The sequence below is a fragment of the Marmota flaviventris genome, chromosome 4 (assembly GCF_047511675.1).
Source record: "Marmota flaviventris isolate mMarFla1 chromosome 4, mMarFla1.hap1, whole genome shotgun sequence".
NCBI lineage: Eukaryota > Metazoa > Chordata > Mammalia > Rodentia > Sciuridae > Marmota > Marmota flaviventris.
In genome coordinates this window covers 52,845,476-52,872,872 of record NC_092501.1, presented here as the reverse complement: position 1 = coordinate 52,872,872, position 27,397 = coordinate 52,845,476, and the positions used below count along the sequence as shown (strand labels likewise).

Below are 27,397 nucleotides of genomic sequence, written 5' to 3'. Positions count from 1 at the left end.
AGGTTTATTTTTGGCCAAAGAATGGAAGCAGGAGAGACCAGCTCACAGATCTGCTGCTTTTGATTCTGGGGATTGAACCCAGGGGTGCTTAACCCCTGAGCCACATCCCCAGCCCTTTTATATTGTATTTAGAGACAGGGTCTCACTCAGTTGCTCAGGGTCTCACTAAGTTGCTGAGGCTGGCTTTGAACTTGTGATCCTCCTGCCTCAGCCTCCTGAGCCCCTGGGATGACAGGCTGCACCACGGCGCCTGGCACAGATCTGGACAGATGCAGACTGGGCAAGTCCTGAAGGTGGAAGGACCAAGGGGAGGGACAGGCTAATGAAGGGGAGGAAGTTCACGTCTTTTCTGGGACTAGGCAGAGATTTTCCTGGAACTGGGTGCTACTTCTTTTTGCTTCTTTTATGTTTCTTCATGACCATTGCCAACTGTCATGGCCCCGAGCGGCATGCCATCTGTCATGCAAGTGGAATTATGATGAAGTTGGAGGCTAGCTGGTGGTCACTGGTGGCCGTGTCAGATGGTCTAGCACTTCTGCAGAGGGACTTCTGCCCGCAGAGATAAACAAGATCAGGGTGACAAGTCCCTCCTTTCTGATTTTCACTCCTCCCTCCTGAGGGGTGCTGCAGGGCGAAAGTCCATCTTCTGCCACTTTTTCAAGCTGACTTTGGGGGTCATTAGGGGGTCCCTGCGAGGAGTGAAATTTTCCTTAATTGGCCTCAAACAAGTCTGATTACCGTCTGGCCACAGGCTGAGCTGTTCATAACCCTGAGGAACTATTGTTAGGGTTCTGATGGCCTCCAAACTCTTATTCACAAATGAGACCAAACGGTTGAGGACTGATGAACCAAAGAGCAGGAAGAGCAGCCCAGCTGCCAGGAGACCCGAGGCAGACTCCGGGTGGCGTTCCAGCATCCAGAGCAGGGGTGGCTAGACATCCGTCTTGGAGCCAGGTCACCCTCTTTGTAGAGCATACGGTTCCTTCTGGGATCCCACTGGCATTCACATAAAAACAGACTATGTCGGGTGTCCATCGTTGCTTCTGGGCAATATTACCTAAAAAGAAGCCAGACATTTACTTCTAGAATAAGAAGTGTTCTCATAAACTCTAGGCAGAGCACAGGAAGTGACACACCTGACAGGAAGCAATGGAAGGATCTGGAAAGGGGAAGGGACCTGGACCCCAGGGCCAGGGAGAGGCCCCTTTGTGACTTTGCCAACTTTAATAGACTTCACATTCCACCTGTTGAGATTGGTGACATGTAGGTCCCTTGGCAGGTGGGTTACTGTGCATATTCCTCCTGTGCTAATAAGCAGTGGAGAGTCCCCTGGTTCCTGAGAAGTACATGGGTAAGGGAGTGTGTTTAAACACAAAAACAAGAAGAATGATATTGGATATTCTGAACAACACTCTTTTTAAAAAAAAAATTTTATTTGTTCTTTTTAGATACACGTGACAGTAGCATATATTTGGACATATCATACATGCAGGGAGTAGAACTGCCCATTCTTGGGGTTGTACATGGTGTGGAGTCGCACTGGTCGTGTTATTCATGTTATAGGAAAGTTCTGTCCGATTCGTTCCACTGTCTTTCCCATTCCCACCCCCTCCCTTCCCTTCTCTCCCCTTTGTCTAATCCAATGAACGTCTGTCTACCCCCCACCTTAGCATCCACACATCAGAGAGAACATCCAGCCTTTGGTTTTGGGGATTGGCTTATGTCACTCAGCATGATGGCCTCCAGCAGAACAATAGCGTCTGGCCACCACGATGAACAACAAAAGTGGCCTCAATCTGAGGTTGGGTGGACGGTTGCCAGGCAGAGGTCCTTTTAGAAGACTTTGTACATAAGGTTAGGGCAGCCTCTGTGCAAATGTCATGTCACCGGTGAGCTCCACTGGGAGGAGAGTTGTTCTAGTGCCCAGAGTTAAGACTAGCCACTGGGTAGGAGAGAGGCTGACCTGAGATCAGGGGAGGAAATAACTGATACGTGAGAACCGTCCTCGCATGAGGGACTTGGCATCTGCTCTCTCACCTGCAGAGCTCTGCACAGTTTACAAAGGGCTTTCGATGCAAGCAGATGCTCAACAGGTGCAAGCGTGAAGTTTTATAAAAATACAGATATTTAACGAAGAAACAGAAAAAGAAAGAAAAAGAAAAAGACCACAAATAAAAATTTAAACAAACAAACAAAAAATACAGGTGCTAAACTGTATTCTGGAACTGCCAAAACTTTTTACTTGTTAACTTCAGGATACTCTTAGCATATGCTTTGCCAGTTGATGGGATGTTATCTGTCGTCCGTCTCAGAATTATGTTATATATTAAAATGATTTCCTCTGCATACAGCCTGTTCATCCCACTTTATAAATAAGATGTAACCCTTCAATGACTTCCTTGAAAAAAAGGCTGAATCACACACAGTCCTTAAAGAAATTTTACTACCCATTTTTTTGGTCTGGCTTTGTCATCTTGATTTTCACGCCACATATTAAGCCAAAGTTGCGGGTCGGTTGCGTCGTTCTTGTTAATATTCTGGGCTGTGAAGTTAGCTACCTCATCATGTCAGCTGGTCACAGCCACTTTCACCCAGGCTCTTGGCACAGGGACTGTGTCCAGCTCCACCCGCCAATCATCGCAGAAGGTCTTGGCCATATTTGGGACGGCTTCCTCAGGAAAGCAAGATTTAGCTCTGGCTGGAGGTAATGAGGGAGCCCTGGGTGTGCCGGGGGTGAGTGCCAGGGGCAGGTGCTGCCGAGCATCCTGCACAGGATATTTTTACAAAGGGTGCAGGTGTCCTGGGGCCTCAGGAACCCTGTGTGTCCACCAAGGAGGTGCTCAAGTGGGAGGCTGGTCCCAATTGTACCCTCCCAGCCTGCCATGCACTGGGCCCGGACCTGCAAACACGCAGGCACTGGGGCTGTTGGCTATGAGGCTGGGCTCAGGAGGGGCAGCAGCAAGGGGAGACCCAGGAGGAGCGGGTTGGTGGCCAGGAGCTGCAGACAGGGCATAAGGGGAGTAAGACAGGTCTCCCGGGCGTCTGGACTTCTTTTCCTCTCTTAACACTCAGGACTCAGCCACGCCAGCCCCCTCTCCACATCCCCACTTCCTGTGGGGAATGTGCTCAGGGCAGGTCTCCTTGATTACCATGGAGGTGGCATGAGTGTCCAGCAGCTAAGAGTAGCTCATTCAGGACACCCAGGGCCCTTCTGGAAAGAACAGGCTAAGTTCTGGGGCTCTTGGGCCTCAGTCAGGCTGAAAGTCAAGAATGCCCATCAGAAGGACTTTCAATGCTAAACTGGGAAATGTCCTGGTAAATCAAGAACAAATCAGTCACCTAGGCATGCACTCAGCTGACACTCATGATGACCTGTGACCTCTAGGACAGAAGCTGTCTAGATCCTGGGGACCGCCCTGGTGCCAGCCCTACTCTGGCCCCTCCATTCCTGAGACCCTGGGGCTCTCTGTGGTGAGGGCTTCAGTTGTGGCTTTCTCTTCCTGTCCGGTGGCTGTGGGCTGAGGTCTCTTTCCACATCTGTAAACAGAGGTACAATATCCATCTGCCCAGCAAATCACAGGGGGTCGCTATGGAGGGACCAAGCGGGGACTTTGGTGGGCCTCACTCCAGTGGGAGACGCCTGGAACGTGAAGGTCAGCCTGTGGTCACCAGGGTCCTTAGCTGTGGCGCTAGCCATGGCTGTGCTGTCTGGCTTTCCAATGGAAACACGTTTGTTCTCTGTGTGATCCTGGTTAGCATCTCCCCTCTCACCAGCAGAGCTTTGGACAGTTTACAAAGGGCTTTCGAACTCATCCAAGATCTCATTGGCAAAATCTCAATTTCTCATTTACTGAGCACAGAATCTACTGAAGCTCCCAGACATGGATGTCCGAGTACTTTGTAACCCTCACTTACAGCAACAGTACCAGCTGCCATCAGAGTAGGAAGAGGTGTGTCTTTGCCATGTCCAAGGCCCTCTGCTAAGCAGTCTGCATATATTTAGCCCTCCCCAATGTCTTATAAACCAGGTCTGTGATTTTCTTTTCTTTGCACTTGGGGAAACTGAGGATCAGGAGGCTTGAGAAACATTCCCTAAGTCCCGTTGCTGCTAAGTGCTGGGACTCAAACTGACCAGACCTTCCTCAGCATGGCTCAGGGACAGGGACCAACCTGGGGCCGTGTGTGCCATCTCCCTGCCAGGGTATCTGATGCCTGTGCTGGGGCTGCAAGTTGGCTGGGGTTGGAGCGAAGTTGGAAAAAAGAAATTGGAATTGGTTAATAGGACACCCATGGAGGGCGTGGGTACCCTGGACAGGATACTGAGTGCGATAGACACGGCAGGAAGGTTCAGAGGTGAAATGATTAGAGGATAAGAGCTGTAATTTAATTGCTAGATTAATCTATTTGATAGATTAATAATTGCAATGGGTTACTGGTTTGTCACTGTAGGCAGGTAGCGGTGGCTGGAGGAGGTCAGACGCTGGGACGTGCCCTTGGGGATCATATTTTGTGTCTGGCTCCTCTTTCTCTCCCCGCTTCCTGGCCTCCTTGAGCTGAGCCTCTCTCCTCACCACACCCTGCTGCCATGATGTCCCTCTTCACTCAGGCCTAGAGCAACGGAGTTGGCGACCATGGGCTGAACCTGTGAGACTGTGAGCCAAAGTAGACTTTTCCTTCTCAAAGTTGTTTCTTGTCGGATATTTCAGTCACAGTGGCAAAAAGGTGACTAACACGCAGGGGACCTCGGGTTGGAATGTCAGAGCTTGATTGCAGGGTGGCCTTGGCCAGGTCACCGCCACGTTCTGTCTTCAGTTTTTCCACCAGAAAAAAAAAAAAAAAAAACTGTTGGGATAACAGCAGAAGAAGCCAAGGAGTCCCCAGAGCTGATGATCCAGATGGAGCCAGGTGTCTATAGGACAGCCAGAACCCAGAGCAGGGGCACTGTCCCTCCTGAGTCTCCAGTCCAATTCTCCACATGAGTGGTCACCTGGTTTGGGTGTTGCCTGTGGCTTTGTGGATCCTGAGGATGGCGCTGCTTCCTGGGGCTGCATGTCTGACCTGCCTCGGGCCTGCCCAGGTGGCACATTGAGTCACAGAGTGTGGGGCCTCCAGAGAGGGACCATCTCCTCTCAGTGTTCACTGGGCAAGGGCTGGGTACTGTGTGGACCTATTTTGGAAACTCAGTGGAGGTCAACGGCTTCCAAGCGGGAGGACACTTCCTCTTGGCCTGTCGGGGTGGACTGTGGGAAGCACAGAGCTCGGAGGCCCTGGTTTTGCCTCTTGCAACATGCAATCTGGAGGCCATTTTTAGCGTGACCGGGTTTGGGTCTTCACACTGTGCTTTAGTTCTCCCTACACCCTGCTCTCTCCATGACCTTGTTCTCCTGCGGCTCTTGGAGCACTCCACCCAAGGCCTCTGTGCTGGCCCTCACTGCCATCTGGTGACTGAGTCAGGGGCCTCGGGAGGAATTTCTGACCCGGTTCCCACCACCCCCCCCCCCCCAGCTCCCAGCCTCCAGTGCTGACTTGGCTAATTGATCTGGAGGCCTCGCCAAAAAACGCACCCCCACCCCACCCCCCAGGGCTGCTGGAGGGCCTGGCTGTGCTCAGCTGCTCGCAGTTATAAAAAGAGCCACAGCACTTATGGTGGGCGGAGATGAGCAGCGGCTGCCGGAGATGTCACGTCTGTCCGCTGTGGGGTGAGGCCCTGTGTCTCAGCCCCCGTGGGTTCCCAAGCCCATCCTGGGGTGGCGGGACAGCCTGCCTCACCTTCCAGCCAGGCTGCACGGGCTGCTCTGCCTCAGGCACAGGACTCAGTAGGCAGACGCTGGGTCTCCTGAGCGCTGGCGGGGGCCCAGCCGTTCCAGGCACCACGCCGGCTTTGCAAAACCGGGAGGAACTGTTCTGAGGCTCGCGCTCTGATGAGAAAGGATGGACCGAGTGCAAGCCCTCGGGGACTGGGGATTTGGGAGGCTGAAGAGCTGACTCCAAGTCCCAACTCTGCTACTTGCTAGCTATGTGACCCCGTGAAGGTTGACTTCTTTGGACCTCAGTTTGTCTTGTCTGTAAGATGGGCACAAGGCCTACCCCACAGAGCGTACGTGAGAAAGACGGTGAATCAGTTTTAACCTGATGCTGGGTCCCTGAGGAAGGAGAGGTTCTCTGTGCCTGGGTCACACTCGGCATATCCAGTGCCCCTGGGGGCCACTGTGAGCAGGATGAGCCCAGCCTGTTAACAGCAGCCTGCGCAACCACACCGAGCTCCACAAACATCATTCTTACCGTGATTAGGTTGCCAGCACAGCCTGACTCCCCGGAGACCCTTTTCCTTAAGCTTGGGTCCTCTAACTATGCTGCTGCCAGTCCTTTTGGCCACCCTAATGCTGCCAGGCCACCAGGAACCTCACCTGCAGGGTCCCACCTTAGGGCAAATATAGACATTTTTGTCCTAATCTAATTGCTATGGTCTTAGAGGAACCATTCAGCCCCCTAGAGAGGCTGCTTGCCCATCAGGGAGGATTGAGGTGGGACCACACCTCAATACAGACCAGAGTAGCGTATGTTAATTGAGCAGCTATTCTGTACCAGGCAAAAGGTGAGCAAGGAATGGTTCCCAACCCTCAAGAAAAATGTAGGAGAGGCAGCTGGGGGTGTAGCTCAGTGACAGAGCACTTGCCCACCATGTGCAGAGCCCCAGGCTTGATCCCCATTGCTGCAAAATATAAAAATAATAATTTACAAAAATGGCTAGGTACAGTGGCACATGCCTGTAATCCTAGCAGCTTGGGAAGATCGTGGGTTCAAAGCCAGCCTCAGCAACACAGTGAGGCCCCCTGAGCAATTCAGCCAGTCCCCATCTCTAGATGAAATATAAAAAAGAACTGGGGATGTGGCTCAGTGGTTACGTGCCTTTGGGTTCAAAATAAAGAAAAAAAAATGTAAAAAAAGAAATGTGTAAGAGAGCCAGGCACAGTGATATGTGCCTATAGCCCCACCGACTCAGGAGACTGAGGCAAGAGGGTCCCTTGTTCAGGATATGACCAGCCTGGGCAACAAAGACCCTGTCTCAAAAGAAGTTGATTTATTTATATTCTTTAAATAAGAAATGCTTCAACAAGAGACATGTCCCTTTCCAGACCCTGTTAGGAATCGCCTGGCACTGCAGTAGCTTTAGAAACCATAAAGAATTAATTTGTGCATTCATTTGTGATGCACAAATATTTACAAAGACTCTGCCTTGATCCAGGCCCTGCGTCAGTCAGTAAGAGTGAACAGAGATCCTCAGTTTGCAGCTACTCAGCCAGTAGATAAATCCAGCCCGGGAGCCCAGCTCTAGGTCTGTGTCAGGGGCTCAGGCGGAGGGCAGGAGAGAGAGGACTGAATAATGTGCTGGTGGGGACGGCGCTGGTGCTCTGAGTGGGAGGAAGTGGATTTGAACGAAGCCTCGGCTCTCCGGGAGACCGTGGAGAATGTCATCCCAGCTGAAGAGACAGCCTGTGCAGGGACCTGGGGAGGGGGTGGGGGTGGCCAAGGCTGTCGGGACTGAGAGGCACTCGGGGGTGATCTCATCCACCCACCACCCACAGCTGCTTCAGATGTGGCTGCACGCAGAGGGCGGAAGGGACAGTGAGAGCTCCCCAGCTGGTGAGCAGCAGAGTTGGGACCGGAGCTTCCTCCCAACTGCCGGCAGGACTTTTCCCTGGCTGATCAAGGGCCAGGCATCATACACAGCACCATCTTGACCATTTATGGCTCCCAAGTAGGTTTGTGTTCAAGTCATCAGGATTTAGGTCAAGGTGTGCAAACGGGAGCCGAGCTGGAAGGTCTGGCATTGGCTGAGGTCCGGGCCGTGCTGCCCACAGTGCCGGCCATATAGTAGGTGTTCAATAAATATCTGTGGCTCTCTCCGTGAAACGCCATCCCCTGCTGAGCGGATGCAATGCCACCCCTCACAAGTCCTGCAGTACTGTAGGAACCAGAGCAGACGAGGCCGTGCTGTCTGCATTTCTGCTTCCTCAGATTCAGAGAGCTGAGCTCAGAGACGGACCCCGGCCCAGGTTAAGCTATTAGAGTGAAGTTGCCTTGGGCCCAGGGGAAAGTCACCACCCCTGTGGTGTGGCTTCAGGGCCTCAATATCATCAATGGCCTGTCCCCATGATGTTAAAAATGGGTCGTGTAGAAGTACCCGGGCATCGCCATGAAGGCTTTTCAGACAGAGCCTGGAGGCCATCAGGAAGTGGGACTGTGTGACTCCAGCTGCTGCCCGGATGGGAACTTTGGTCACTTCCACCCCTTTGACCACAGATCTCTGGAACAGCTGGACGATGACACAGTGCCCAGAGACTGCACACCAAGGGCCGGGTGTGCAGCTTATTAGTGGAGCGCTTGCCTGGCAGGCCGGAGGCCCTGGGTTCATCTCCTGCACCGGGATCAATCAATCAATCAATCAATCAGTCAATCAGATAAAAAGAGGTTCTCAAGACTCTCACTGGGCGCAGTGGCATGAGCCTGCTGTCCCAGCTACTTAGGAGTGAGACCCATTAAGACAAAGTCACTGGACTTCGGTGGTGTGGACGTTTCTGCTCTGTTTCTGCAGCCTTTTCTTTGCCTGCTTTTGGTGACCAGCCCTGTTCCTTCTCAACAATTCAACATGAGTTTCCTACGAAGGAACTTTTACTATACTTGCCTATATAAATATACGCTCCCACTCTCCCTGCTTCTTTGGAGCACTGATTCAGAGTTTTGTGAAACTGTGTCTTTTTATTTTTATTTTTTAAATATCAGGGATTGAACCCAGGGGTGCTTAACCACAGAGTCACATCCCCAGCCATTTTTGTAATTTTTTTTTTTTTTTTAAATTTTGAACAGGGTCTCACTGACTTGCTTAGGGCCTCACTAAGTTGCTGAGGCTGGCTTGAACTTGCGATCCTCCTTCCTCAGCCTCCCGACCCTGTGGGATTACAGGAGAGTACCACTGCACCCAGCTGAAACTATGTCTTCTGAATGGCAATCCCTAAGACCCGAATAAAGTCCTTTTTACTTCTGCAGTTTCTTAATTTGGATGGATTGAGAATGAAAATAGAATAATGTTCAATATTTCTTTCAAAGCCAGGTCTCTGTATAGGGTGTTTCCTTTTTGAAATACGTATATATTAAAACACAAATGTCCATATTATAATTTATATTGATATGTAAAATATTCATATATCTAATTATATATGATAGTAATAGGTTACATTAACTTAGGATCATATATATACGCTAGAGCATACATATATCACTATAATACATAATATAATCTTTTATCATATATAATATACAAATCTTAGAGCAAAGTAAAAATTATGTATACATCTAAGGTAGAATATGAAGATGCATTTGAAAAAAATTTTTAGCTGTAGATGGACACAATATCTTTATTTTTATTTATTTTTATGTGGTGCTGAGGATCGTACCCAGTGCCTCACAGGTGCTAGGCAAGCGCTCTGCCACTGAGCCCCAGCTCCAGCCCCAGCTGCATATTTTAAGATATGCTTCACTTGAGAGGCTTCAGGAAGGCAGAGGGCACTGTCTACAGGTGCCCCTCCTGCTTCCTTACCAGGAAGACACCTGAAGACAGCAGCTGGCAACCCCACCTGGCCAGGGTGCCTCCGGGTAGTGAGGAATTTGAGAGCAGGCTGCACATCTGTCTAGCTTTCTAAATCCTGGTGCTGCTCTGGCCCTATTGTGGAACCCTCCAGAGGCCTCGTCAGGGGGTCTGGTCCTCTGTGGCCTCTGGTCTCTTCTTTGTCCCTTTATCAGCCCTGTGGTTCTCTCTGCCTCAGACACCGTCCCTCCTCTCCATGCCCAACTCCCGGCCGTCCTTCAGGCCTTGGCTGGAGCGGCGGGCATTTCCTCCAGAATCATCTTCCTGCAGCTCAAACCTGGGTTTGGCTTCTCCCAGGCCCCCACCCAGCTCTGTGCCTACCCCTGGCATGTCACCACCAGCAATGCTGACACCCTGTCCTCATGTGACCCTCACCAGATGGTGAGCTCTGACACACGGCTGGCCTGCCGTGGTCATCTCCGCACCCTTGGGGTATTGCAGCGCGCAGGGAGAGGGGACACACTCAAGTGTTGGTTGAATGTTGAACACCAGTTGCGCCAGAGTGTCTCGGGGCCGAGGGTCCTAACGGTGAAAGCGCCATGAGGAGGGCCCCAGCAGTTTGCAGGTGGCCCCAGGTTTGGAGGATGAAGCATCCTTGGTTTCCTTCCTGGTAACCATTCACCCCCTTTCCTCCCCTCTGATAGAAACCCAGTGTTAGAAGCAGCCCTGTGCTTCCCGAGAGGGGGCTCAGCCCTCATCAGGGAGATGCTGATGTCGCAATCCTAGACCTGCAGCGTCAGGAGTGGAAATGGCAGAACCAGAGCTCAGGAGGGACAGCTGGCCTTTCTGGCCTCCATCCTTACAAGGCTGAGGAGCCCTCCTCTCCTGCACCCCTTGCCACGCAACGATGACACACAGGGCACAAACAGCATTGTTTCTAGCTGATCTCATGGTTCAGCTGGTCTCAGGGGCATCTGCTGTTCTGTGATGCATGACAAGTCACTGTGGTTAGCTTAACCCGTCGGGTCTCCTAGATACAGTCGTCAGACACTTGCCAAAAATGTGCAGAGGGAATGCTGGGGAGGAAAAGGAGGAGGCGGCTGTGGAGGAAGGCCACAAGGCAGGCTCTCTCTGTGTCCATCTGGACCTTCCTGGAGCTCAGATAAGGGTCCATCCATCCCAGGCTTTGGAGGCAAGGATGGGAGATGAGTGTGGAGCCTTAATTAGGAGCAAGTCACAGACCCAGCTTACTCAGAGTAATTTGACCCCAATTTTCAGGACTTTGCTTCCAATGGTGATTCTTAAACTTGAACATGCATCAGAGTCCCCTGGGGGCTGGTTACAGCACAGATTGCTGCCCACCCGCTTCCCCAGGGTTTCCCTTTGAGAAGCTCTGGAGTTGGACCCCAGAATTTGCATGTCTAACAAACCCCTAAGGGAAGCTGATTCTGCTGGTCACGGGGATCTTGATTTGAGAACTACTGGCTTCAAACTTTTAAAAAAACTTTGATTTTTTAGTACTGGGGCTAGAACCCAGAGGGGCTTACCCACTGAGCCACCTCCCCAGCCCTTTTTTTGTATTTTATTTTGATACAGAGTTTCATTGATTTGCTTAGTGCCTCACTTAATTGCTGAGGCTGGCTTTGAACTTGTGATCCTCCTGCCTCAGCCTCCCCAGAGCTGGTCCTAGAGGTATGCACCAGGGGGTCTGGCTGTAGGACTTCTGTGCAGGACTGTGGCTCCCAGGCAGCTGGAGGTAGAGATTCAAACTCTTCCTCTTCCTTCTGGGCTGAGCCCCAAACCAACAATGGGTGACCAAAGGGCCCATGGTCTGGGATGAAGGAACCAGTGTCATCGACCCTTTAAGCTCATTGGACTGGAACCAGGAGGTATGGGTTGTCACTGTGTGCCCTCAGTTTGCCCCTCTGTAAGATGGGCAGGTGGCACTTTTCTGGATGTATTATCATTTTCACAGCAAAAAAAAAAAAAAATTATTAAAAATGAGAAGGAAAACACAATGAGCTGGGTGAGGGCTGGGGGTGTGGCTCGGTGGTGAGCACTGGCCTGGCAGGCGTGAGGCCCCGGGTTCCGTCCCCGGCCCTACAAATAAAATCAAACGAAACTCCTTTAAAAAAAAATGAGCGAGATGAGCTGGAAGGGGGTGGAGGTGGGGGGTCTCTGGGTGTCAGGGTGAATGACAGCCGACTAGGGTTTGAGAATGACTCTGCTGTTTAGCAGCTGCGGGTGTTGGGGAAACTGCCCGGGCTGGCAGCACCTTGGCCTCCCCATCTGTAACCATCGAGAGAAATGCCTAAGGCATCTGGCCCACAAGTGTCAACCAGGGTGGTTGTTTCTATTTTCAAGATCTTTTCAAGGCTTACGGGAACAGGAAGTCAATTCTTCTCCCCCCTGTGGAGACGGGTGACTTTCACATTGCTCAGAACTGCCAAGCAAGTCTCTCCCTGCAGAGTGGCACAGGCCTGTAACCCCAGGGACTTGGGAGGCTGAGGCAGGAGGATCACAAGTCTGAAGCCCTAAGTAACTCAGTGAGACCCTGTCTCTAAATAAAACATAAAAAGTGGGCTGAGGATAGAGCTCAGTTGGTAGAGTGCTTGCCTCACATGCACAAGGCCCTGGGCTCAATCCCCAGCACCACAAAGAAAAATAAAATACTGGGGACGTGGCTCAGTAGTAAAGCACCCCTGGGTTCAATTCCCAATATCTAAAAATACTGCCCCCCCTCCAACAAAACAAAACTCCCAAGCTTGCCTCAAATTTCCCCCTGGAATGATGATAGTTCTGGGACATGCTTCATTCCCCCAATTTTCCAGGCACTGTTCCTTCTTTAACGCTCACTTATTTGACGATTAACTTAATATTTATTGAGGGCCTATTATGTGCCCCAACATAAGACAGGCGCTAGGCACACAGTGAGGAAAAAGAACCCCCTGCTCCCTGCTCCCTGTGGAACTCACAGGCTGGGAGAAAGCGGACATGAATCTGCAGATCACACACAGCAGGCGAAACTCAAGGGAGAGCTGCTGGGAAGGAGACGGAGATGGTGTAACATCAGGGCGATGAGGTCAGCCTGGGAGGCCGGGAGAGGCTTTAGGAAGGAGGATGTCTGAAGGTAGCAGCAATTGACTGTGTGAAGAGGGAGGGTGGAGGCTTCAGGCAGAGGGAACAGCCTGTGGAAAGGCCCTGCGGCAGGATAAACGTGGCACCCACAGGGAGCTAGGTTGGAGGGCCCGGGAGGCAACAGGGTGGGCAGAGGGAGTCCAGCCTTTATCCCAAGACCAACAGAGCCTGTGGAGTTCTACCAGCAGACAGGGCCATGTGACATGAGATAGGTCTCAAATGTCTTCTCTGATGTCATTGGAAAGATTCTAGGGGACAAAGAGGACTGGGTCAATCTGTTAGGACAAAAGTATGGCAGTGTCCAGAGAAGGCTGCTGGGGCACAGACGGGTCAGTGGGGGGCATTTGAGATGGAGAAACCTAGCTGTATTTGGAGGATCCTTTGGGGTGGACTCCATGGGATGTGGAGGTGGTGGCTCAGGCGGGTGAGGGGTGACCCAGCTGCTGGCTCCCTGACCGTCTAGGTTCACAGTGGTGGCTTTCACTGAGCCAGGGGTGGAATTCTCCCACGTTCTTCAGAGCCCTGTTGGTCACAGGGCCGATAAGACAAGGACCCTCTGCCTGGGTTTCGGAGTCCTTACCTCCTTCAGGTGTCGATGAATCACATAAAGCGCTCAGCTCAGCAGCTGGTACCCAAAATGACAGCCACCTTCGTGCCCCCACCCCCAGCTGTGACAACACTGTGCCTCTGGGTCACCCACAGCAACCTCTCTGGGAGCTGTTGGCTCTTGCTACAGACACATGTACTTCCCCTGGGGGTGTCGGGAACTCCCCTTGATGTGGGGAGATTTTGTCTCAACCTCGATCCACCTCATTCCGTCAGGGATGAGGAGGCCAGGAACTGGGAACTGGTGGAGGTGGTGCTCTCCCAGGTGAGAGTGTGGGTGTCCCAGGTCTATGGTCAGGGGCTCTGGCCCTACTCCAAACCAATTGTGACCAGAGGTGAGTCCCTTTTCCATTCTGGACCTCAGTTTACCTAATTGCAAAATGGAGCCGGGCATTGGATTAGAGACTGATCAGAACCCCCGTAGCTCCAAATCTCTGGGGTTCTGTGTCTGTTCAAAGCACTGCAGGCTGTTGGCCAAGACTACCTTCCTCGTCAGTGCTGGGGTTTGGCCCTGCCTCAGCCTGCCCGTCTGATCCTCGAACTTGCTGCACGATCTTTTGGTGCTAAACACCTCAACCTTCTGGCTTCCTGAATCCATCGGTTCTAGCTGGTCCACTTTCCTTCCCCCTGCCTGGGTCGCTCACTCAACACTGGCCAACTCTTCCCTGGGCTGGGACCATCCATTCCCCAACCAGGACCCTTCCTCCTCTCCCCTCTGCTGTGGAAGCTCTGGCTCAGATCCAGCCTTTCATGATTCCTCCCTTTGGGTCCCTTCTTTTTGGAAGCCCCCTACTCCTCCCTGGTGGTCCTGTCATTCAGCTGGGGACATTTCTCTAGTCCTGTCTCACCTGGTTTTCAGACTTTCTCTTGCTTGTGCCAGGTCCCCCCATTGGCTGGCTCGATGCAGAACCGACTTCCGGCTTCCCCCTGCCTCAGGGCCTCGGGCTGGGTGTTGGATGAGCGTGGGGAGACCACCAGCCTGAGAAACACCCAAGCCCTTCTCCCCTGAGCCAAGTCCCAAGGTGACCCACAACTTGCCTTCCTAGTGGGGTCCCCAGCCGATGCCAGTGGACTTCTCTGCTTTGGCCCTGTCCATCTCCAGAAATGGGCCACCCCAGCCATTCCCCGACCTTCTGGCCCAGACTGAGTTATTCCCCTGTGTCCCCTCTGCCTAACAAAGCGTCCTCAGTGGAACAGAGCTGGGACACACAATATGTGCCAACAAAAGCAGCCATTGTAGCCCCAGGGAAGGGGGTGGGGGAGACGCAGGGTGAGGTTTTGCTTTCTGTTTGCCAACACTGGCTCCAGGGAAGGCCCCAGCCCACGGCTCATGAGTCAGACCTGGGGTCCCAGCTGCAATCTGTCCCTCTTGACTTGCCCTGCTTGAGGCAGGAAGAAGGGGGTGGAGTGGAGCCCCCACATTTTCTCTGGAATGGTCTTTCAGCAGGGAGATAATGAGTGATCCTTATGACATGTGTCCCTTCAGTCCCCATTCTGCAGCTCGGAAAACTGAGACAGTGCAAAGGGAAGCAATTATCCCACCACGACTAAGTGGGTTTGCAGAGGCCCAGCCCAGGACCCTCCCATCTGGGCTCAGTCTTTCCTCCACGTGCCCCTCACCCCTGCATTCCTTCTCTGGTGGTCCTCACGCACATAGCCCTGTCTGGGTCTTGGCTTTCTGGTTTTGCAGGACCAGAAGGAGGAGGAAGAGCAATTCCTTCTTCCAGAACTCCATATAAATCAGTTTGGTGGGTGGCATTTCTAAACCGGATGCTCTGGTGTTGTTCAGAGATATAACACACTTCAGCCCTCTGAACCTACTTTAGAAATGAGCTGGCCTTGGGGCTGGGGTTGTGGCTCAGCAGTAGAGTGCTGGCCTAGCATTGCAAGGCCCTGGGTTTGATCCTCAGCACCACATTAAAAAAAAAAAAAAAAAAAAAAAGGTATTGTGTTCAACTACAACTAAAAAATAAATATTAAAAAAAAAAAAGCCAGCCCTCCAAAACCTCAGCATCAAAGATTCTTTTCATTCCATTTATAAAAACAAACAAACAAACTCCCTTTCTCCAGTTCCCATCTCTGGATCCCACCTTTGAAATATAATTTTTTTTTCAAATTACCGGAACACATTTACAGAATGAAGCACGAATATGGATTTTCTCTTGGATGTTGGTCTTGACCACTGACCTGGTCTCAACATCACCGCCAGACCAGCACCCACTCGCAGATCTCAGACTCTTGGATCTTTTCACTGTGGGCCACAGCAGACGAGACTGGTGCCAGGGGTGGAAATGGAGGGCACTTATTTATTGGGCATCTACTATGTGCTATGGTTAACACTCATTTTAGAGATGAGGAAAATGAGGGTCAGAGCTGGGATTTCAATCAGGGCTGTCTGACTGAAAAGTCAGGGCTACCTCCTCACTTGGCTCAGTCCTGTTCTTGGCTAGGACACAGGACAGTCCGTGTACCCAGGGACCCAGGGAACTGTAGTCTGCAAAGTGGGTAGATCCAAGGGGTCCGTGGTTGGTGGGACATCAGGACCATTATGCAAGAGGGGGATGTCTTCTCCTAACGGGCCCACCACCTCCCACCGTCCAAACGCAGTCAGACATTCCTTTGGCTCCGTGGTTCTGAGGCGGTCACAGAGAGGCAGCCCTGCAGCCGAGGCCAGGGAAAGCGGATTCGAACCGTCACTCAGGAGAGCTCTGGCTCTGAAGGGACCGTCGCCCCGTGCGCCAGGAGCCCCTGCTCCTGCTCCGCGTGGCACTTCCGATCCCGGCCGCACGCTGCGGCACTCCCCAGTCCCGCGCCCCGCCCCCGGGAGCGCGGCGCCCCCTGCTCCTACCCGCTCCTGGCCCCGCCCCGCCCGGTGTGCCCACCCCTGGCCCGCCCCGCAGCCCCCAGCCCGGCGCCCGCCGCATCCCAGAGCGCGGGCAGACGCACCGGCCGGCAGTTGGCACCCGGGGCGCTGGCGCGTCCGCGACTCCGCTCTCCCGCCGGCCGCCTCGGGCGCCGGGAGCCAGGGATCCAGGCGGCGGCGCCGTGCAGGGGTCGGCAGCGGGCGGGCGGGAGGCTGCGAGGCGGAGGCCGACCAGCGCTCGGGCAGCCCCGGGCGCACCCTGACCTTGCCCGCACCCCGGGCTTGGGGCTCCACCGCCTGCCTGGCCCGCTACCGGGCACGGCCACATGGCTCCGCTCTGCGCGCTGCTGTCCTGCCTGCTGCCCTTGCACTGCGCGCTCTGCGCCGCCGTGGGCAGCCAGACCCCAGGTGCGTGCGGGTCGGGCGCGCGGGGACGCGTGGGGTCAGGGTGCATGCATTCAGGGTGGCCCAGGGTGCCTGAGCCACCCCAGCAGCCTGTGGGAGGCGGTGCGCACAGTCGAGGCTGAACTGCCGCTCTTTTTCTCTCCGGTAATGTCACTAAAGGTAGAGAGACCCCAGGAGGGGATTTAGGAACACCGAGTCTCTCCTTAGGGTGCAGATCTGTCCCTTTGTCTTTGAGGGTGTGCTTGTCTCTCTGCCTCCTCTCTCATCTCTCTCCAGTGAATCTTTCTTTCTGAATCTGCTCCGTTTCCAACTTGGGTGCGCATGCATGTGAGCGTGCGTCTGGTTCCCCACCCCCTCCCCGCACAGAATCAGGCTAGCAGGTGATTTCCCTCCATCACAGAGAGCTCTGGGCACCCACACTTCTGCACAGAAACACCCCTCTAGTCCCTCGTGTAGCATTCTCAGACTCCGCAGAAGCTTTCTCAGGGAAAGGCCCTACACTGTCCTCACCTTGCAGTATGGGATACCTGAGCCTGAGGAGTAGGCTCTGGTCATTTCCACTCAGTGCCAAAGTGGGACTCTTCTTGCAGCCTCTTGGTGACCTCTGCTATCCTGGGGAACGCTGGAAGAGAGGTAGCACTGGCTTGCCTGAAACTGTCTTGGGTGTTGGGGATTTTCAGGACGCCTCATTTTCTGTGTTTTATGGGTGCTGTGAACTGGGGAGGGAGGGGTAGAGCTGTGTAGAAATGGAAACGCCTCCCAAAGTTGTACCCGTTGATCACCAGGCCTGGCAGCCAGAGCGCTGTCACTCCTGCTGGGCGCAGGGAGAGTATAAGGATGGGGCCCTTGGGCACCGGGCCTGGAGCAGGGGACATGACCTCACACTTAATTCAGCCAAGTGGGCAGGTCACCCCCTGTGTGTCCTTTTATTTTTGAAGGTCTATATTTATCCTGTTTGGGGCTGGGCCATGCAAAAATCTCAGCAGCCACTGTGTGGCTTTAAAAAGTTTGCTTTCTAACTTTGGAAAAACATAGAACCATGCGTTCCCTCCCCCGCTCTGCAGCTCCCTCTTTCTCCTTGACGGGGCCTGCCATCCCCTGGGTTTCTAGGTGTGTTTGTTTTGCCAGCTGCATTCTTGGGAGCTTGGTGAGGAGGGCCTTACCCCAGGCTGGGCTGGTGACCTCAGCTCATTGAGGAAGTTTGGGCAGATCTCTTCTTTCCTCTCTTGCCCTGGGGGACTTCGGAGAATTTCAGTCCTTTCCTAGACCGTGCCCAGGGTTGGGAGCCTTGTTACTAGAGTGACAGAACTGTTTGACATCATTTGTTTTCATCTGCTAAATTTAAAAAGGACCTGAAGGCTTCAGGGAGCATTTCATGTCCACAAAGTGCCTGAGCATCGTTCATCCAAGTGTAAGGATCCAGGAGCTCAGAAAGTGATGGGTGGAGGATGAATGAACTTGGGCTAAGGGCTTCATCTCAGGTGACACTCAGGGTTGTCCCTTCGCCTGACTTCTGCCCACTGAAGTGACTCTTTGTTTACCTCTAACAGAGCTGCGCCTCTCTGGGAAGCTCAGTGACTATGGTGTGACGGTGCCCTTCAGCACAGATTTTCGGGGCCGCTTCCTCTCCCACGTGGTGTCTGGCCCAGCAGCGGCCTCCAAGGGGAGCGTGGTAATGGACAGGCCACCGTTGCACTCCAGTCACCTCAGGGTGGCTCGCAGTCCCCTGCACCCAGAAGGAGAGACCCTGCAGCCTGGCCAGGTGGGGCGCCACTTTCTCTACTTCAACGTGACCATTTTTGGGAAGGAGCTGCACTTGTGCCTGCGTCCCAACCGGAGGTTGGTGGTGCCGGGAGCCTCCGTGGAATGGCAAGAGGATTTTCGGGAGCTGTTCCGTCAACCCTTGCAGCAGGAGTGTGTGTACACTGGAGGTGTCACTGGAATGCCCGGGGCAGCTGTTGCCATCAGCAACTGTGATGGATTGGTAAGGGACTCACTCACTCTCCCTCTTCTGGAGCTGCAGGCTCCTCCCCCCGCCCCTCCCTGGCTGCCCTGGGTTTGGGATTCCTACAGGCCTGTTGCTCAGTGTGCACAGAGTCAGGAGCTGTGCTGCCTCCCAGAGAGGTCACTGCATTCTCTTCCTGGCCACCAGGCTCAGGCTCAGCCAGGTGGGAAGCTGCTGAAGGGGCCATGACCTCACACTTAATTCAGCCAAGTGGGCAGGTCACCCCCTGTGTGTCCTTGGGATGGCACCTTTATCTTGCTCATCTCCTCACCATCCATGGACCCCCCCTGGCCCAGGCATGAGCAACCTGGCTGGAACCTCTGGGCCCAGGCAGCACAGAGCTGAGGAAGCAGGCTCTGCAGTGGGAGTGCCAGGCTTGGAATCATGGCCGTGCAATCGCTAACAATGGGGATTTGGGTACATTAACATCTCTGTGGGTCCTTCCCTTGTGTGTAAAGTGGGAATTCATTCATTTTGCAGGTATTTACTATTGTACATGACGGGGTTATGGTAGTGTCCCGAGGCAGACATGGTCCCTGGCCTCACGGAGTAGATCTGCTAGTGATATCATGCGTCACGTGGTCTCTGTGTACCTGGCGCGTGCTCAGGGCTCAGGGCTCAGGGGGAGTCCCTGATATTATTACCACTGTCGTTATGTTACATCCTTATTCTTGCTCGTCTCTTACCCATCTCTCCTGTTCTGTCTCAGCCAGTCTGTTCTGTCTCTGCAGTTCTTCACAGTTCCTGTCTTAGGTCCCTTGTCCTCCTCGGGGAGTGCCCCTCCTGGTTGGCTCCACATTGCAAACCAGAAAGCCCTGGGTGGCTTCAGCCGGTGCTTGCCCCTGCTGCCCGCTCCTCAGTGTGTCAAGCCCTCGTGAGCTCGCATGGTGGCCCCAGGGCCCTGGGGGCTGGCTCTTTCCAGAGTCCACACAGTCAGGTAGGAGCTGTTGTATCCCGGAAGGGATCCGCGGACCCTCTGTGCTGCCTCCCAGAGAGGTCTTCAGCTTTGAGAGAGGGTGAGCAGGATGGGGAGGGATGGGGGAGTCCTTCCTCACTAGTGGGGCTGGGGGCTTCATCCTCCCGTCTTGCCATCCTCAGGGGTGTCTCCCTGCCCAGGGTCCTGGCTGCCGCGTCTAGGCCTGTGCTTCTCAGCCTTGTTCGTTATCAGCCCCATAACAGGCCGTGTGAGATACTTTCCTCACTGTCCATGCTCCCTTCATGAAATCGGAATACCATACCATGCTGACATACTGTGTGGCGATCTGGGCTTTAGATATAAAAAAAGTACTGTTTTTGGTCCTCCTTCAAACCCTGAATAAATGTTCACACCACTGCAGGCAGTCGGCCTGCCACGGAGCGCCACGGTCTAGGCAGGGCTGGTTTCCAAAGCTGAGTATGCTCTAGGATCTCCCACGCCCCTGTCAGCGCATCAGCTCTCCAGGGAGGGACCAGCACCGACACCTTCTACCAGACTCTGCAGGTGATTAGAGGCGAGGATTCTGTAAGACAGACTCTGAGAGACCAGGTTGTAGGGTCAGCAGGAGATACTGCCCTAGTTCTGGGATGAGCCTTGCTGGCAGCCCACACTCACCCCGAAGTCCTGTGCCACCGGTGTCTTGGGTGCAGCAGCTGCGTCATGGCCACAGTTGGATTGACAATTCTGAATGATGCACTGTCTGTGCAGATGGAGAGGCAGGAAGCTCTGGTGCACGCTGGCAGTTGGGGCCCATGGAACCCCCTTACCTCTTCCCTTCAGCTCCCACTTCTCTGCCCTCCTGCAGTGAGGCACGGAGGAGTGGTCATCCACACACGCTGGGGACCCCCCAAAGGCGCAAGTGCACCATCGTCATCATCATCACCTCCCTGGTTATTGGATGGGCTCCGTGGTCTGTTGATAAGTTGCCGCTGACCACTGGATGCTGCAGGGACAGGGCCATAAAGGGCTCTACCCAGTGCCCCATGAAGCACCATCTCGTGGCCACATGGGGCAGTGTGCTGGATGACACTGTGGTGCCCGGGGCTGGCGGATGCTGGAGGTGGGGCTCTTCGGTGGGCCTGTGGCTGAGCGTTCCTGAGGTTATGTAGCTCACCTTTAGTGGCCTCTGAGTAAATGTCCTCCTTAGCTGTACGACCTTGGGCGACTTGTTCCCCACCTCTGGACTGGACTCCATGGACCCAAAGAGGGGCTGTACATGATGCCCCCTGGAGTGGGAGTTGACTCTGGGTCACATTTGCAGGAGCTGGACCAGGTCTCAGAGACTGTCCTTGAGTGGGCATCCAGGCCCCTGTCCTGCTCCTTATACAGAACGGAGGCTCAGGGAGGGGCCTACCTCCGCCTCCCTGCCTTGGATGGGGGACAAAAATGGACTTTACTGGGCTAAACCTCAGGCTGTGCCACCAGGCCACTACTGTCTCCAGAAGCCTGTCCTGAAGTCCAGTGACTGGACGCCTCCCCTCCAGGCCCAGGGCAGTGCTCCCTGACTGCCTGTCCCCAGGGCCTGTCATCACGTAGCCAAGCCCAGAAGCCTCTCCGTGTGGGGGTTTCCTCACTCCCAGCCCAGGCCAGGGAAGTGCCCAGGTCCTGTGAAAGCAAGGGGCCATCTCACGGGACCCAGCAGAGCTCACCTCCAAGGCCAGCATTTCCAATGATAAGGTTAACTGCACTTGCATGTGGTCTCTGGATTTTAACCCCCTTTCCTCTAACATTTCAAAATTACAAATGACTTTAAAAATATGTACTGAAATTCATTTCCGGAGCACTGGCCACGGACAAGGTCCACAGGGAGATCATGAGGATCATAAGGACATGCAAAGTTAAAAGTGCCCTACCTCAGTGTTAGGCGGAGTAACTGCCGTGTGGTCTGTGCCCAGTGCCCAGGCAGGAGGAAGGCTGAGGTGGGGCGACGGTTGCTGTCACTACTGCAAGTTCTGGTTGCAAACGAGGGTGCAGTGGCTGGTTCAGACACTGCGCTTCTCACCCGCGCAGTGAACATGCCGCATTGCTGTGCGTCTTTCCAAGAGGGCTTCCTCCAGACCCTTCTACAACTGCAGGCTTATTTGGCTGTGAGGGCCAAGCTCAGGGGCTGGCCTCTGCACCTGCAGCCCTGCCCAGGCCTGGGCCAAAGCTGGCACCTGGAACCAGTCCAGAGGTAGATGACGACGGTGGGGTCACAGGGCCTGGCTTTACACTCCCTGGGCCAGGCCTGTCCCAGCTCATGAAGCACCAGCCCCAGAGCTGCACAGGGCTCCCTGGGGAGGCGGCATTGGCTCAAGAGTATTTTAATGTCATAAACGTGGACAAAAGTGCTGGGCCCTGGCCAGCAGAGTCACTCAGAGTGTCTTGGGGCAGGAAGTAAGGAATGTGGGGAGGCTGGTCCTGTTTGCAAAATGTTTCCTCTGGTGTCTGGGGTGCTGTCACACCTAAGAGCCCAGACTGGGAATGTGTCCAGGTGACAGTGGTGACCAAAAGGGGTGCTCCTCAGAGCCACTGTTGCTCCATACCTGGGAGAAGCACAGAGGCCTGGCCTGGAGGCCAGCTCCTTGTGGGTCCTGGAGGGTCACAGAGTACAGGGATGGGGTCAGCAGGTTGGGGTCCCACCTTCTTAGGGCCCTGATACCCTGTGCTGTGTGGGCTGGGGCCTGGCCGTGCTGTGCTTCCCCTTTTCCCTGTGCCTCTGTGAGTCAGGGCCTGGCACCGCAGTGGCCACACGTGTAAGATTTGTCACATCTGGTTCTGCTTTTCACTCCCGCCCCCAGCAGACCCTGCGTATTTGACAGGTTACTCTGAGGAGACCTGGCAGGGTGCAGGAGGGGACGGGGCGGGGAGGGGGGCAGAATCCCAGCCCTGCCCCTTGCCACGGACCAAGTCCCAGAAGCACTCTGAGCTGCACTCCTTTTGTCTTTGAAACGGACTGCATGTGGGGGGTGGGCTACTGGCTAAGGGTGAGGTCATAGGAATGCTCTCAAGTGGATCACGGTGGTGTTCACGCCACTCTGTGCACACACCACAGACCATTAGGTTGTACATATCGAGTAGCAAATTGTGTGATGTGTGAACTCTGTCTCAACAAGCTGTTATAGAAAGTGCCTGGCCTACAAAAGGGCCCCAGAAGGGCATTGCCAGTTGTCATTATGAGGAGGTGGTCTAGGGGATTGGGAGGTGCCGGCTCTTCAACTCTGGTGCAGACTGGCTCTGTGATCCCGAGCAAGTGGCAAAGTCCCTCTGGGCTCAGGTTCCTCATCTGTAAGGAGGGGAATTCAGAAGGTTAAATGAGATTATGTAATGTGTCTGGTTTATATCGGGGCCTTGAAAAGTGGGGATTCTTCCAGTAACAAATAGTAACATTTGTTACTTAGTACTTGTGGTAGTAATGATTAATAATGATAAGTACTACCACCATTGCTATATCCTTATATTGCAATGCTATAGACATTTGGCTGTGAGGGCCAAGGGTTATCTTAGGTTTTCTTTTTGGTACCAGGGATTGAACCTTGGGGTGCTTAACCACTGAGCCACATCCCCAGCCCATATTTAAAATTTTTTATTTCGAGACAGGGCCACTCTGAGTTGCTTAGGGCCTCACTAAGTTGCAGAGGCTGGCTATGAACTGGAGATCCTCCTGCTTCAGCTTCCCAAGCTGCTGGGATTCCAGGTGTATGTGTACCCAGCCTAGTGTTGTCTTATGTAGGCCTGAGTCCCAGGCCACCTCTGCTTCTGAGGCTGGGAAAGCCTTGAGCCCCACCCTGTTCTGTGCAGAAAGTGCGGAGGGTGCTTGCTCAGGGCCTGGGGACCTAGTGTTACCATGCTCTTAATGACCTGGAGGCCGAGACGGGCCTGCTGAGAGGTGCCCCGTGGGGCATCCTGTTAACAACCGGCAGCCCCCTGCTCAGGATCCTGAGGCTACAGGGATAAAACTCAGCCCACTATTCCTAGATTCCAGAAGCCTGAAAATCACAGAATGTCTTAAATTTGTGTCTTAAATTAATGTCTTAAATTTGTGCCCGAGTGTGATTTTCTGTGAAAATCACAGAATGTCTTAAATTTGTGCCCAGTTTGCTCCCCGGGAAAGCGTGTCATGGTGTGAAGGTTCTGTGATGCTCACCATCAGCCTGGCTACTGGGTGGTGTAGCTTTATTGGTTGAGTCCACTAGGTCTGAGGATGGTGGCGGGAAGGAATGGAAGTGTCGAGCACCCATTTATTTGTCTGACTGCTGCCCAGGGGGTCTCTGAGCCCTCGGCTGAGCAGGTGGGACCCAGCCTCGCCCCAAACTGTAGCAGCTTGCTCCTATCCCCAGTTGGCATTCTTGCCATGACCCTTCCCATTAGTTGTTCCCAAAGGCAGGGTGTCAGCGTGGTCACCTGTGTGTCCCTTTGCCCCAGCATGGGGCCATCTACCAGGCAGTCTCCAGGTGCATGTCAGGAAAGGAGAGTGGGGGGGCTTGTTCTCAGAGGTGATGCTAATTCCCATCTGTGTGCAGGACAGCACCTCTGTCATCATCTTCTTCATGGACAGCCCTGGGCCACTTCTGTCCCTGGGCCAGAGGTTACCAATGTGGCACGCACACCACCCCTTGCCCTTCTGCTCCGCAGCAGCCCCACGTGCTCCCAGTGGTGCTCGAGGCCCTCACTCTTGTGGCCCCGTGGACCGTGAGGGGACCCTATTTGCCTGTACTCGGTAGTCCACTGCCCAGGGACTCTCTGTCCCCAGGACTCACACCCTCTGGGCATGGGAGCCGGGTTTTCATGTTTGCTGTGTAGATTTAGACAACCTGGCTCCCTGAGATTCACGGGTCCCCTGTGGAATTAAGTTTGCAGCTTTGCAGACCAGAAATGGATACTGGAGAGAAACGGAGCTTCCTGTGACCCACCCCACTGTGGTGACCCTAGTCGGTGGCCTGCTTCCTGACTGTGGGCGTGTGAGGGCCTGGGCCACAGGCAGGACAGGACTCAGTGTGGAGGTGACTCCAACCAGATCCCAGAATATACTGGGGAGGTAGCAGCACAGGGAAGCACAGGGAACCGAGTGACTATGTGCTGCCCTGGCCTGGTCCTGCAGGGTGGCTGCGGGGCTCTCTCCTGGTTGCTCCTGGACTCTGGGGTGGCTGCGTTCAGCCTGATGGTGGACTGGGCCGGAGGGTCTCAGTGGGCCTCCTCAGTGCCAGTGCGTGCTGGCTGTTGGTGGGTGGCCTTATTCTGTCACTTCTTGACTTCCAGCAGGTGACTGGCTTCCTCCGCTGCAGTCTGTGAGCAGCAGTCCAAGAGAGGAAGGCCCAAACTGGGGGACCCCCTTAGACCCAACCTTGGGAGTTGCCTGACATGGTTCTGATCATTGTGTTGGTCAAAGTGAGTCTCAAGGCTAGGCTAGAATTTTTGCAGAATGGAGAGATGGACTCCATCTCTTGAGGGGAGGGTCAGCAGAGAGACTCATTGCAGAGACTGTGCACAGGGACTGGAGGGACAGCAGCAACCATCTTCCCAAACATTCCTCCATACTGACGCTAGGGGCAAGCAACTCGACTTCTCTGAGCCTCAGTTTGTGCATCTGTAAGGTGGTTGGAAATCATGCTGTAGTAGTGTGTTCACAGAGCCAGGTGCGGTGGCACGTGCCTGTAATCCCAAGGCCGAGGCAGGAGGGTCACGAGTTCAAAGCCAGCCTCAGAAATTAGAGAGGCTCTAAGCAATGCAGTGAAACCCTGTCTCTAAATGAAATATAAAAAGGGCTGGGGATGTGGCTTAGTGGTTGAGCACCCCTGGGTTTATTCCCTGGTACCAAAAAAAAAAGTGGGGAGTGCACAGTGGTGGGTGCATAGTGGGGGATGTGCAGTGGGGGGGTACATAGTGGGGGTGCGCAGTGGGGGATGTGCAGTGTGGGTGGACTGTGGGGGGTGCACAGTGGGGGATGCACAGTGGGGGTGCGTAGTGGGGGATGTGCCTTGGGAGGTGCACAGTGGGGGTGCGCAGTGGGGGATGTGCAGTGGGGGTGCACGGTGGATTTGCCCCTGGACCCCGATGCCTATCCCAGGGCTCTTCCTCTTGCTTCCTGGAGGCCCATCCCCCGGGCTGGCCTGTTGAGGGGAGGTGATCCGGCGCTGTGACTTTCCAGTCCTGAGGCTGTCTGGTCTTGCAGGCTGCCTCCCTGGCCTCCCTGTGACTGGCCTTGCTGTCTGGGATTAATAACTTATTTATGATATGGAGTAAGAGCCAGACATCACCTCACTGCTGCGCCGAGCACCTCCCCTTGCAGCGAGGGCTTGTTTGATTTTTCTTCCTGGACAGCTGTGGTGTTCCCTGGCGCTGGGGGCTGGTGAGCGTGGAGGGGCTGAGCTGGTTCTCCTCCCGTCCTGAGGGCACAGAGGCCGGGTGGGCTCTCAGCGAGTGCCCTCGGGGTTTCCCTGTTTCCCAGGCTTTATAGTGGAACGTTCTAAAGCCCTTTGCAGGCCCCAGCGTCTGTTTCCAGCCCCTGGGCCTTGCCCTGCCTTCCGAGCCCTAGAAGCACCACCAGCCCTAATCCCGGCAGCCCAGAGCTCCCTGTAGCACAGGCTCAGGGTCTTCTGACGGCTGCAGGTCATGAAGCCTCCCTGGTGGTCTAAGGCCATCACGGTCCCCATCCTCCGCACTGACTCTGACCTAGCTGGAAACAGCTGTGGCTGGAAAAGGCTCTGGGGGCCTCTGTGTCCCTCTTCATTTCCCAGCTGAGGGAGCGGAGGCTCAGGGGAGCCAAGGACTGGCCCAGGGTCACGCAGAGCAGGTGACCGTTCCATCAGGACTGGTGGGGCCCCACGCTCCTCCTACGGTCCCAGCAGCCCGTCCTGAGTCAGTGGAAGAGGCCTGGTGTACGTGAGCGTGACTCAAGACCATAAGCCACGGTGTGTCCGATGACACGTGATGAGGAAGATGGGCCCTGGCGTCCCGGGAGCCCCTGGGTGGGACAGGGTACCCTTAAGGTGTCTAGGAGGCTCCTCCTGCGAGGGGCTGCTCGGCTTCCCCAAGTCTTAGAGGCCAGCTCAGAAAGAACAGGTGCCCACGGCCCAGTTAGTGGGATCTGAAGCACAAACGGAACCCTCCGGTATTCCTCCACCCGAGTCACCATGGCTGCTGCTTTAACCATTTTCAAAATGTCGGTGAGGGGGCAGGTGGCAGGGACTTGTGTGAGGTACACATCACTGGTCATGGGACCGCAAACGCCCTGCAGTGATGTGCTGTCATGCCGCCGAGGGAGCCGCCGTAGACAGGCGCCTGGTGGAGAAAGATCTGAAGGTGAGAGCCTCTGTCAGGACTCGACTGGTCCCCAAGCAGACTTGTCCCCAGCAGCTTGCTGAAGGCCTTCGTCAGGCTTGGCTTTGGAGCCAGCCGCATATTTACACCTTCCCTCTGTCCAGAAAAAGCCTGTCCCCTGTCCAGGGCCCCCCACCCCCTTGAGGCTAACGGGAGCCCACCCACACTGCCCAGGCACCTTCCACGGGAAGTCTGCTGGCCTGGGGGTGTGGGACATGGGATACCGTGTCACCATCACCCCCGAATGGGGAGGCTCTGGGTGAAATATGCTGTCCCCCAACCCACAGCCACCCCGTGGGAGCAGGGGGTGGTCTCTCATAAGGGGCCCGTGCCCAAGGGAGTTTGTTTTGAAGTCTGGTCCAGAGGGTGCTTGTGTAAGGTGGCTCACAACAAAGCAGGTGGCGTGAGGTGAATCAGTTCGCGTCCCCTGTGAAGCTGGAGCAGTACAGAGGCCCTGGGCGTGTGGAGGAGGAGCGATGATAGGTGACAAGTGAGACGGCTGGCATCCTGGGAACTCAT

General features: G+C 54.4%; 1 protein-coding gene across 2 annotated transcripts in view; it reads left to right on the top strand.

Moving 5' to 3' along the window:
- Nucleotides 1-16,519: 16,519 nt before the first annotated feature.
- Adamts14 (ADAM metallopeptidase with thrombospondin type 1 motif 14) overlaps nucleotides 16,520-27,397 on the top strand; it is a 75,209-nt gene continuing 64,331 nt past the window's right edge. For both annotated transcript variants that reach the window (XM_027931303.2, XM_027931302.2), the window contains exons 1-2: nucleotides 16,520-16,601; nucleotides 18,149-18,582. In XM_027931303.2, the coding sequence (XP_027787104.2) occupies nucleotides 16,520-16,601; nucleotides 18,149-18,582 (516 nt within the window). The remainder of the gene's footprint in view (nucleotides 16,602-18,148; nucleotides 18,583-27,397) is intronic.